Below are 12,570 nucleotides of genomic sequence, written 5' to 3' on the forward strand. Positions count from 1 at the left end.
GCACCGGAGGACATGGTTGATGTTTCCCTGCGGTGGGTGGAACTGCAGCCAGACGCCAGGTCTGCGCTGGGCTCAGGGTCCCCCTGGGCTGAAGTGAAGGAGCTGAGCCTAGAAGGTTGGAAATGAGTTGACTGCGCTCCTCCAAGGATAGACGCCCCCTGGGACAGCATTCCTGCTGTGGGGACTGTCCTCCCTCAGATCCCAGTCAGGTCCTCACAGAAACACCCAAACTCTCCTTGATCATTACCCAGAAGGCTGAAAGAACATTCTACACCTGTGGTCCCCTCTAGAGCCAGGCTAGGCCACATCTAGGCCCCCTCAGGGAAGGAGACTGCTACAAAGACCCTGCACAGATGTCCAGAGTTCAAGATCCAAAGGTTGTTGGGCACCTGTAATCCCAGCAGCTTGGGAGGCTGAGGCAGGAGGATCACAAGTTAGAGGCCAGCCTCGCCAATTTAGCGAGATACCCATGCAACTCAAAGAGGTCCTGTCTGTAAATAAAATATAAAAAGGGCCGGGGATGTGGCTCAGTGGTGAAGCAGCCCTGGGTTCGGTCCCCCGGTATCAAATGCAAACAAAAGTCCCTAAAAGTTCCTACAGGGCCAACTACCCGAGAGCTGACCTCCGGGGGTGCTCTGGCTGTGCACGGGGTGATCTGAGGCCACTTGTGCTGCTGGCTTTGTTTTGTTGTTTTGCCTGGTACTGATCTGGGGACAGACTGCCCCGTTTTATTTTGCCATTGAGACAGGGTCTTGCTAAGTTGCCCAGGCTGACCTTGAACTTGGGGTTGTCCTGCCTCCGCGGAAGAGCAGCGGCAGATTGGCTCGCCAACTGCTTCTGGACCCCAGCCCCTGGGCTCCGAGCGCTCCCCACGGTGTTGCTGCTACCACCAGGCTGGCCACCGGGGGGCGCTGCTCTCCCTTTAACTTTCTGACCCAGACCCAGCGCAAACCTCCGGAGGCTCCGAGCACTGAGACCCCTGCGCAATAGGAAGGCCAGGTAAAGGCGACAACAGGGCCGCTGGGCTGATCCCACATGCTTTTCTTTTTGGTGTGTGGGGGCGCTTACCGGGGACTGAACCCAGGGGTGCTCAACCACTGAACCACATCCCCAGCCCTTTTTATATTTTATTTAGAGACAGGATCTGGCTTAGTTGCTGAGGCTGGCCTCCAACTTGCAATCCTCCTGCCTCAGCCTCCTGAGTCACTGGAATTACAGGTGTGCACCACCATGTCTAGCAGGTGGATTTCTTTCCTTCCAGTGAACTCAGATTTTGGTGCCCGGCACATTAACCCAAACTAATGTCAATACTGGAGAACTGGAGTGCCCCAGGTCACAGCAATTCAGGAGGCTGAGGCAAGAGGATTGCAAGTTGGAGGCCGGCCTCGCAATTTAGCAATAAAGACCTTGTCTCAAAACAAAAAGGGCTGGGGATGTAACTTAGTGGTAGTGCGCACCCGAGTTCAATCTCCGGTGCCAAAAATCGTTCATTTACTATCACTGCATTTACTATCATTTAATTCACTGGGATTGAACGCAGGGGTGCTTAGCCACTGAGCCACATCCCCAGTGCAGTGCTGTAAAAAATATTTGTGACAGGTCTAAGTTACTTTGGGCCTCATTAAGCTAAGGCTGGCCTGGAACTTGGGATCCTCCTGCTTCGGCCTCCTGTCTTTGAAGATGGTATGTCACACACACACAGCTGGCCTGCGAGCCCCTGCCACACCCCCTAAGCAGGTGTCATGAAGCAGGTTCGTTTTTCAGCTGCACTCGACCGGGGCTCAATCTCTTCCTGCGTGGTGCGGGGGGTGGAGCCCAGGTAGCACTGAACCACACCCCGGCCATTTTATTTTGAGACCGTCCTGCTTCGTTGCCCAGGGTGGCCCTGAACCTGCATCTGTCCCCGTAAGGCTCCCAAGCAGCAGGAGGACGGGCCCGCCCGTCTGGGTCCTGCTTCTTTGTTTCTGTGGTTCAGGGATTAAACCTGGGGCACTCGAGCCCTGAGCCCCATCCCCAGCCCTTTACATGTTATTTAGAGACAGGGTCTCACTGAGTTGCTTAGGGCCTCGCTAAGTTGTTGAGGCTGGCCTCCACCTTGTGATCCTCCTGCCTCAGCCTCCAGAGTCGCTGGGGTTCCAGGCGTGCACCACTCTGCCCGGCTCTAAGACCCAAGCAGGGACAGGAGTGGGCCCAGCTGCGCATGGCGGTCTCCACAGCGGGGAAAGAAGACAGGGCGGAGGCGGCTGTTGTTTGTTCTTGGTGAGTTTTATTGGCATCACGTTCATCTCTTTACAGAAGAACTCGGTCCACACCTGGGATGTCGACCTCTGGAGAGGGGGAAGGCTCTCTGGTAAAGCAAGCTACGATGCAGGCGGACCCCGGGCAGGGCGGGACTGCCTGTTCCAACCCAAGAGAAGAGACGGGTGGGCTCGTGAAGGGGCGATGCGGGAGACGGGTGGGGAAAGGGGAGAAAACGATCTGCTAGCCTAAGGAGACCACAGCCCTGACAGGAGTGCCTTCTAGAACAAAGGTAGAATCAGCAGGAGAGACCTGGGGGGTGGCTTCCCCTCTGAGGAGGAGGGTGCTGATCTGATGCGGCGGGGCGCGGGGTGCTTCTGATGTGGAGCCGGAGAGAAAAATCAAGAAAAAGAAAAAAAAAAAACCCAGGAGAGTGGAAAATTTAATTGGAAATAACAGGCGTTTATCTATTGCACACGGTGTTCCGCAGATCGACCTTTTTGGAAAAAATTTAGACACAGAAGGGACCTGGACAAGTTTTCGCTCTGGAGAGATGAAAAGCTCTTTTTTTTTTCTTTTTCTTTTTTCCTTCTTGTTTGGGCTCGAGTCTTTGAGAAAGGGCGTCCGTCTGTCCTGGCGTCTGCCGCACAGAGCGCTGCGCCTCCCGCTCCCGGGGCTTCGACACATAATCCAGGAATCTGTCACACTAATTTATACGTTTGTCTGAACGGTCGCATATATTAACATGTACGATAAGATTCTCTTCTAAGAAGCATCACATAATAAATGGACACCGTAAAAAGGTCTGGTTAGTTCAAAGGGACGAGCGTTAACAGATACGTACAAAACGCAGCCTGGCCGGGCCGCGGCCCGCCGAGAAGCGTGGCGCCAGCCTTCCCCAGGGAGCCTCCGCGTGGGGACGAGACCTTTAAAAAAACCAGATAACCAATTAGACACAGGCCGACTGTGACCAGTTCTCTCTCCAGTGGACACGAGGAAGCTTCCCAGCCGACTCCGGCCCAGAGCGCCGGCGCCGCGGCCGGTCCTGCTGCCCGCGAGGGCTCTGGGGCGGGGACCGGAGGCTGGCGTCTGTGTGCTCGAGGGTGTGGTGGCTCTGGCGGCGGGTGGCGTCCCGTGCTGCTCTCTGGAGGAGGGGGCTGTGTGGAAGGCCTGCTGTGCTCCGGGGCGGAGGACTGTGCGCGGCCTCAGCAGCTGCAGCTCTCGGCCGAGGCCTTGGCCCGGTCGTTCTTGTCCAGTTTGATGGGTTCTGGGAATTCGTTGTACAGCTCCACCTCCGTTTCCTGGACGGGGAGAGAGAGGGGCTGGTGACGCAGGGCGCCTGGACACGCTCCACGGACCAGCGACTGGAAGGCGGGTGCTGGGGAGCACGCCTGTCATCCCAGCAGCTCGGGAGGCTGAGGCAGGAGGATTGCAAGGTGGAGGCCAAGGCAGGAGGATTGCAAGGTGGAGGCCAGCCTCAGCCTGACTCAGCAAGGCCCTAAGCAACTCAGTGAGACCCTGTCTCTAAATAAAATAGAAAAAGGGCTGGGGATGAGGCTCAGGGCTTAAGGGTCCCTGAGTTAACCCCTAGTATCCCCCCCCCAAAAGGATACATGTGCCCCCGGCTCTAGGGGTTGAACCCACAGCTCCATCCATGCCAGGCAAGCACTTGGCTACGTCTGAAGCTGCTTTTATTTTTCGGGACAGTCTTGCTGCGCTCCTCGGGCTGGCCTGGAACCTGCAATCCTCCTGTCTCACCTTCCCGAGTCACTGGGATTGTGGTGTCTAGGTTCTGGCCATCAGCAAGGGCAAATTTCACATTCCCACGAGGACTTGGGACTGTGGTTAACACAAAAGACGAAGGCTGAAAACCCACGGGTGCGCCCTGTGTGCAGCTCATGCTAAGCGGAGGCCGATGCTCTTTCTGTTAGGCAGGTGCCGGGGATCGACCCCTGAGCTATGTCCCCAGCCCCTTAGAGTTTTTACTTTGAGACACGGTCTTGCTAAGTTGCCCAGGCTGGCCTTGAACTTGCAATCCTCCTGCCTCAGCCTCCCAAGGGCCCGAGATGACCGTCATGCACCCCAAGCTCGGCTCAAAATGCCTGCCGTCTCAGCTCCGGCCTGGCCTTCTGCTGAGGTCAGCCTGCGCAGACTAACGGATTCGAGTGATCCCAAAAGGGGTATTTCTTGCCCTTTTTTTGGTACCAGGGACTGAACCCAGGGGTGCTAACTGCACAAAGTCACATCCCTAGTCCTTTTTTGTATTTTATTTAGAGACAGGGTCTCATTAGGATGCTTAGGACCTTGCTAAATGGCTGAGGCTGGCCTCCAACTCGCCATCCTCCTGCCTCAGCCTCCCAAGCTGCTGGGAGGACAGGCCTGTGCCACCCAGCGGGCCTTTTGCAGGTTCTAGGTGATTTACAAAGAAGTGGAACTCTGGGGCTCAAGCAGAACAAGTTGCCCCGCTTCCCAGGCACGCCCCTGGGGTTTTCTGGTCATGCGGAGGCCGCCGGCGAAGGCGTGGGACTAGGCGGGCACGGGCGTGAGCGGGAGCCGCACCTGCTTCAGCGCGTTCCGGGCGATCGTCTGGAAGGCCTGCTCCACGTTGATGGCCTCCTTGGCGCTGGTCTCGAAGTAGGGAATGTTGTTCTTGCTGTAGCACCAGGCCTGCGCCCTCTTCGTGGCCACCTGGGGAGGAGGGACGCGGGTGCTGTGCAGCTGCGGAGGACCCGCTCGGCCAGTCGCTGTGACACGACAGGAACCGGCCGGGGCCACCCCGGCAGCCTGGTCTCAGGCCTGCCACCCCCCACGTGCTGTCCTGGCCACCCACTGGGGGCCACGCCACTCTGCAGCTCTCGCCCGTCTCCATTGCGTCCCCCACTTAGGGAAGAGCTGAGGACCAGGCCCGAGGGACACGGGAGGCGGCTGCTGGAAGCCAGCCGTGCCCGCTGAGTGGCCGCGATCGGGCGGGCAGCCCCTGGGTCTCCAGGAGACGGAAAGGGGCGCAGGCGGCGCAGGGGCCGGGAGCCCCGCGACCAAATAAAATGACCCGAGCAGGAACTCGGGGCCGGCTGCACACAGCACTTTGGGACCAGCGGCCCGACTTCCGGGGTCCAGGAGCCACCCCTGCACACCCGGGGCCAGGACGGCGCCGAGGACACAGAACCCCCGCTCCTCCCAGGCCAGGTCCCCGCGGCCGAGCCCGGGGCACCCACTTGTCTGTTCTCGAGGTCGATCTTGTTCCCCAGCACGACGAAGGGGAAGTTCTCGGGGTCGCGGGGACTGGCCTGGATGAGGAACTCGTCCCTCCAGCTGTCCAGGGTCTTGAAGGTGTTGGGGGCGGTCACGTCGAAGACCAGGACGCAGCAGTCCGCGCCCCGGTAGAAGGCCACGCCGAGGGACTGGAACCGCTCCTGACCGGCCGTGTCCCAGATCTGCGAGACACCAAACGGGCTCCTTGGGGACACCGGGCAGAGCAGAGGACAGCGAGAGGCGCAGGAGGCCGCCCACCAAGGTGAGTGCCTTCAGCGTCCACGGCCCCGCAAACCGCACTGAGGAGGCGACACCGAGTCCCACCTCTGGGGACTCCGCTTGTCAGATCTGACTCAGGTGGTGCCACAGGGACAGAAGGGGTGGCAGACGGCTAAGGCCTGTGTGGCCTGTCTGCGGATTTTCTGGGGGTGACGGAAATAAACTCACTGAATTGCACATGACTATCTGCACATTTTTTGGGGGGTACAGGTGATGGAACCCAGGGTGCTTGACCCCTGAGCCACACCCCAGCCCTTTTTCCATTTTATTTAGAGACAGGGTCTCGCTGAGTTGCTCAGGGCCTCACTTTTGCTGAGGCCGGCCTCCAACTCATGATCCTCCTGCCTCAGCCTCCGGGTCACTGGGGTGACAGGCGTGTGCCACTGCGCCCAGCTACGTCTGTACGTTTTAATATAACTTGTCAATCTCAACAAAAACATCAGGATCTTTGTTTTGCTTATAACTCAATTAAAACCAAACTAAACAGAAAGAGATGGAGAGAGAGAAGGAAACACTGAAGACCAAGGCCCATGGCTGCCGCTGGCCAGCTCGGACGTCCTCCTTTGGGACACAGCGAGGCTTGATCCTCACGCCCTGCATCCCTGGGCCAGGCGGACGCAGTGATGGCACGACAGGACGGGGCCAGCCGAACACCCTCAAATCCCTTGGTTCCACCTGCCCCTCCACAGGTGAGGGACTAACAGCACCCCGCAGGGACCCCCAGGGACAGTGCAGACCCAGGAGGGGCTGCGGGCACAGGTGTCTCTGGTTCCTCTGGCGTCCAGTACCCTCCCATGGACACGGGTGCAGCTGGCTGTGGAAAGCAACCCCTTCCTCAGAAGTGGAGTCCAAAGAAGTGGAGGAGGATCAAGAGCTGGGTCCTCCGATGAGGAAGATGGGAGCAGATGGCTCCACCTCCAGAGAGTAGGAGAGCCAGTTTCAACACAGCAGGTAGGCCGGGCACGATGGCGCACGCCCGTCATCCCAGTGGTTTGGGAGGCTGAGGCAGGAGGACTGCAAGTTGGAGGCTGGCCTCGGCAACCTAGCGAGGCCCTGAGCAATGCAGCAAAACCCTGTCTCTAAATTTAAATTTAAAAATCTAAAAAAAGGGCTGGGGATGGGCTCAATTCCCAGTATCAAAAAACCCCACAAAAATCAAAAACAAAACCCAGCAAACCAAAGAAACAAAAGAACACAGGGCTTCAGCCACACAGTCGCCGCAGGAAGCGGCGGCGCTGTTACACAATCATCCAGAAAATAACCACAAAAGCAGAAGCCGAAGCAAGGGCCCCTCCCGCCACCCGCACCACGGCCTTTCCGGAGCCCAATCCTGACACCCAGCCGCCGCCGGGCTCTCCTCTGTCCCATGGGCGCCGCGCCCTGTCCCGCAAGAGCCCGCAGCTTCACTGTCGCCCAAACACTTGGCCAAACATCACTCACTCCTGTTTTAAAAAAAAAAAAAATACTGCCACCAAATTTCCAGACTGTGAAGGACTGAGCGACGTCCTGGATCCCCGTGGCCGCTCCTGGGCGGGACCCCGAGGGCAGCCGACGGGAGCAGCTTCCCGGGTGGCACCCTGGGCTCCCTGGAACGCACACACGCAGGGAGAAAGAGAAGAAGGCGACGCCGCGGAGACTCCCAGCGAGTCCGCACATCAGCTCAAATCTGAAATCAGAAAGGTGCGACCCCGTGCTCCACCAACAAAGTGCCACTCCATGGCCGCCTGTGGCCGTTTATATTTTATATTTACCTTTATTTTGGGGGATGAGGGTCCAGGGATTGAACCCAGGGGCAGCTGACCTCTGAGCCACCTCCCCAGCCATTTTTCTATTTTATTTAGAGACAGGGTCTCGCTGAGTTGCTGAGGACCTTGCTAATGTTGAGGCTGGCCTCCACCTTGTGATCCTCCTGCCTCAGCCTCCCGAGTCACTGGGATGACAGGTGTGCACCACCACTCCCAGCTAGTCTGGAGTTTCGATCTGGAAGTTTCCACTTTTCCCTGCCTTTAGGTCTGGAGGCCTCCTGCAGGTCGGCTGTCCTTTGGCGTTCGCCGCCCGGCGTGGGTCTCCATGCCAGTGCTACTGTCCAGGTGACGAGGGCTGGGGTGGAGCGCGGTGGCAGAGCACGTCAGTGCTTCTGGGTCCCCGGGACGGAACCCGGGGCGCTCACCCACTGACCACGTCCCCGCCCTTGCCACTTGACAGGGTCTCGCTGAGCTGCGGAGGCTGGCCTGGGCTTGCTGGCCTGGGCTTGCCGTCCTGCTAAGACGCTGCGGCTGGGGAGGCCGCCCATGGGCGTCTGCTGTCGGGACACCTCTGGAACCTCGGCCCCCAGCATCCCTGCAGCGGGCGCTTCCCGGGGGCTCAGTGCTGCGGGGACTCCCTGCTGCTGCCCAGGAGGTGAGCCGGGGCCGCCCTGCTGCTCGAGGCTCCACCCGCCTCCTCTGGAGCTCGTTCTGGGGATGGCACGGTGACCCGTGGGGGCTTCCTCTTCTCCCTCCTTCCTGAGACCTGGGGTCCTGGCTCTGTGCACTGATGCCACACGGGCTCTGGGGGTCTGCACACCCTCGGCGGCTCCTACGCGCCCTGCGCTCTCTGACCCCGAGGACGGGCGCCTGGGCTGGCGGGAGCCACGTGTCCCCTGCGCAGGCCGGGTTCCGTCCTCCGCGTGACTAAAACAAAACCAAACAAGAAGGGCGCCGACTTCCTCGGCTCACCTCGTTTCCCCGCACGCCCCCCAACATTCCTCCTCCTTGCAGCCCTTCTCTGGTGCCACCCATCTGCAGTGAGGCTCATCTTCTCAATGTCCGCACTTGGGTCACTGCACTGCATTCTGAGAGGTCAGATGAAGCCCGTTCTGTGTTTCTGTCCCCACATCTACACCGTCTGTTCAGCCCGCAGCTGTCAGACTGCTGGTTTTCTTTTTTGAATTAAAGGCCGGGTTATTGCTGGGTGCACAGGCGCACACCTACGGATTCCAGCAAATTGGGAGGCCAAGGCAGGAGGATCCCGAGTTTGAGGCCAACTTGGAGGCTCCCAGTCTCAAAATAAAATGGCCGGGGGTGCGGCTCAGGTGGAGCGGCCCTGGGTTTAACCCCCAGTGCCCTGCTCCGAAACAAAAACAAAGACAAAGACAAAACTCACCAGGAAAACCCAAAACCATCACACGGAAGCCCAGCAGCCTCACACGGAACCAACCTAGCGTCCCAGGAGGAACGGATCAAGAAAATGCGACGTTGTGCACAAGGCAGTTTTACTCTTCCACAGAGATGAAATCGTGTCATTTGGAGGCAAATGGATGGAACTAGACAGCATCATGTGACCCCAAATGAGCCACACTGAGAAAGAAGGCCAGGGTGGCATATTTTCTCTCAGATGCGGAAGCGAGAGGAGAGAGGAAAAGGTGGTGAGCCGCTGAAACCCAAAGGGCCACCAGCAGAGGAAAGGGACCCGGGCCCGGGAGGGGGAGAAGCTGGGGAGGCACAGTGGCCAAATGGTGCTGCTAAACTGTGTGCCTGAGCCAACATGGACAGCGGCGCAGCACCACCTGCGAGGACAGGCACCGGTAAAACGTGAGCACATCGATCCCCTTACTCAGCCACGGCTGCCGCAGAAAACCGCACGCATCTGATACACGTGATGTCACAGCCCCGCAACCGTCACAACCTGTGCCAGAAACTACCCATCAAAACCTCTCCTCCAGGGCCAGGCCAGTGGTGCACACCTGGAATCCCAGCAGCTTGGGAGGCTGAGGCAGGAGGATGGCAAGTTGGAGGCCAGCCTCAGCCACTTTGCAAGGTCCCGTCTCTGAAGAAAAAATCACAAGGGCTGGGGATGTGGCTCCCAGTTTAAGTGCCCCTGGGTTCAATCCCTGGGACCAAAAACAGTAACAAAAACATCTCCTCCTCCCCTCTTATAATTATTAGTGAAAATAAATAAATAAAATAAAATAAAACCCATCCTCTTAGCAAATGCTTAAATATTTGACACTGTAGTGTAACTACAGGGACGACGCTTGGATCCATGCATCTTATGCAACTGAACTCCGTATCCTCCTCCTCTTTGCAACGTGAGTTTTTTAGTTGTAGACGGACACAATACCTTCACTTATCTTTTTATGTGGTGCCGAGGATCCACCCGAGCCCCAAATGTGCCAGGCAAGCGCTCTAACACCGAGCTGCAAACCCAGTCACCTCCTGATTTCTTTATATGTTAAAAATACCTTGAATTACCAGGGAGGTAATCCCCCCTCCATTTTTTTGGGTACTGGGTATTGAACCCAGGGGTGCTTCACCCCGAGCCACATCCCCAGTCCTTTTTATATTTTATTTAGAGACAGGGTCTCGCTGAGTTGCTTAGGGCCTCACTAAGTTGCTGAGGCTGGCCTCCAACTTGCGATCCTCCTGTCTCAGCCTCCCGAGCCGCCGGGATGGCAGGTGAACAGCAGCGGGCTTTTAGGAGAATGGACAATCGTGTATCCGCAGATGCGACACTACACAGGCCTCGTTTTCTTCCGGGCTGCATGATGGCAGGTCAGCTTCTCATTTTGTTGATCTCAATGCTACGTTTTCACTTCTTGAAGCTCCGAGTTTTCCAGATCCTCATTCTTCACACGGTCCTGTCCGGGGCGGTTTCTGTTCCCCAGTCGCCGAGAGCGCGCTGTGCAGGGCGCCTGCTCTCTGAGTCCCGGTGGCCTGCGACACGCCCGGGTGGCAGGGCTTCATGTCAGGTCGAGATGCGGATCGCTGTTTCGGGCCGAAGATAAACTCAGAATCCACACACGCGGGCGGCGGGACAGAGTCCCCGCCACGGGCGCCAGTCCCACGCGGGCATCGCCTCCAGCCCTGCGCCTCCGGGCCGAGGGTTTCCGCCTCTGCGCCTGCGCTCCAGCCACCCGCCCTGCAGTCGCGTCTCCGGCCCTGCACGACGGCGAAGCTCCACCGGGTCCCATCGCGTGGTGGGAGCCCTCGTCTTTGCTCCTGCAATCTGGAACTTTCCTTTAGCCCCAGATTTGACTTTTTCAAAATGCACTTGCATTCTGAAATGTGAAGGGCGCGGCAGACGCACGTGAGCGGGTCCCCGTGTCACGCGTCCTCATCCTGCAGGGGCCACAGGCTGAGCGCCAGGGCTTCTGCTGGTTGCGGGGCTGGGGACAGAGCCCGGCCCTGTGCGTGCTAGGCGGCCACTCTGCCACCGACTCACGCCCCAGCCCAGAACACCGTTTTTGTTTTTGGTACCGGGCATTGAACCCAGGGGCGCTTAAGCACTGAGCGAGCCGCTTTGTATTTTATTTAGAGACAGCGTCTCGCTGAGTTGCTCAGGGCCTCGCTAACTGGCTGAGGCTGGCCTCCACCTTGCGATCCTCCTGCCTCAGCCTCCTGAGCGGCTGGGATGACAGACGTGCACCGCCGCGCCCAGCCCCAAATCTCTCTTTTCAATCACTGTCATTCACACATTTCCCGGGTCCCTACCGTTGGCAGGGCGTTCCAGGTGGGTGTGGTGTGGTGGCAGGGCCTACTCGGGGCACCTACGCAAGACAGGTCTGCCAAGAGCGCAGGATGGGCCGCCAGGAGGGAGAGGAAAACGGAATCCTAGTTCTTCCTGCCCTGCACAGTGGTGTCCGCACTGATGTTCTCCAGAAGCATCCACAAGGCTAAGAGAAGAGGGAGGAGCCAGGTTCTTCCCCAGCTGGGCTCCACAGCCGCCATCCAGTCTGTGCCTGGGATGTGACGCAGAGTGACCCCAGAGAGTCTGAGGTCACTGACCACAGTAATCTGGGAAACTGCTGCGTACTCACAGGCAGGTCCAACCAGTGACTGGCCTGAGAAAGGATGTGACAATCCAAGATCTAGAGAACCTGCAGAAGGAGGCTGAGGCAGGAGGATCACAAGTTGGAGGCCAGTCTCAGCAAAAGCAAGGCCCTAAGCAACTCAGTGAGACCCTCTCTCCAAATAAATTGCAAAATAGGGCTGGGGAGGTGGCTCAGTGGTCGGGTGTGTCTCTGTTCAATCCCAGGGACCAAAATATGTAAATAAATAATGAAGAACAAGCAGAATAATTGCTCCTATCCCTGTCAGTGTGGTATCACTGTATAGAAAATCCTGGGATTATTATTTTTTTTTTAATAGCAATAAAACATACACACACAGTTTATAGTCAGATGCAAAGTCTTTCAAATATCACACAAGAGAATCAGCAACTTAGCCTGACTCCTAAAAGGGAAACCACCCTTGGAAGATAAAAATAAAAACAAAAAGAAACAAAAATTAGCTTAGTAGAAAACCACCTTTTGAGGCTACAAATGGGATTCTTCAAAGTAAGAAAAATGAGATTAATGTCTGCTTTAAGAACCTTGCAGAAACAAAGATTCCTTTTTCTTTTTATAATATTAATTTTATTCATTTATTTTGTGTTACTAGAGATCAAACTCAAGGCCTCACCCGTGCTAGCCAAGCACCCCACCACTGAGCTACATCCCAGCCCTCTCTCTCTCTCTCTCTCTCTCTCTCTCTCTCTCTCTCTCTCTCTCTGTGGTGCTGGGATTGAACCCAGGGCCCTGTGCAAGCGAGGCCAGCACTCTACCAACTGAGCTGCGTCCCCAGTCCCTTTCTTTCTTTTTTAGTGCTGGGAACTGAACCCAGGGGTGCTTCACTACTGAGCCACACTCTCAGCCCTTTTTCTCTCCCAACAGTGCCTTGCTCAGTTGCCGAGACTGGCTTTGAACTCGCGATCCTCCTGCCTCAGCCTCCCGAGTCACTGCACCTGGCAGAAACGCAAAGATTTCCGACCTAAAGTTTTGGC

The 12,570-nt window shown here is 57.3% G+C and overlaps 1 protein-coding gene across 1 annotated transcript in view; it reads right to left on the minus strand.

Moving 5' to 3' along the window:
• Window positions 1-2,663: 2,663 nt before the first annotated feature.
• The window catches only part of Rab7a (RAB7A, member RAS oncogene family), a 43,471-nt gene continuing 33,564 nt past the window's right edge, over window positions 2,664-12,570 (minus strand). Inside the window, exons 4-6 of the mRNA XM_047534756.1 lie at window positions 5,454-5,672; window positions 4,798-4,926; window positions 2,664-3,539 (exon numbers count right to left, since the gene is read on the minus strand). Of these exons, the coding sequence (XP_047390712.1) occupies window positions 3,444-3,539; window positions 4,798-4,926; window positions 5,454-5,672 (444 nt within the window). The 3' untranslated portion in view covers window positions 2,664-3,443. The remainder of the gene's footprint in view (window positions 3,540-4,797; window positions 4,927-5,453; window positions 5,673-12,570) is intronic.

The sequence above is a fragment of the Sciurus carolinensis genome, chromosome 19 (assembly GCF_902686445.1).
Source record: "Sciurus carolinensis chromosome 19, mSciCar1.2, whole genome shotgun sequence".
Lineage (NCBI taxonomy): Eukaryota > Metazoa > Chordata > Mammalia > Rodentia > Sciuridae > Sciurus > Sciurus carolinensis.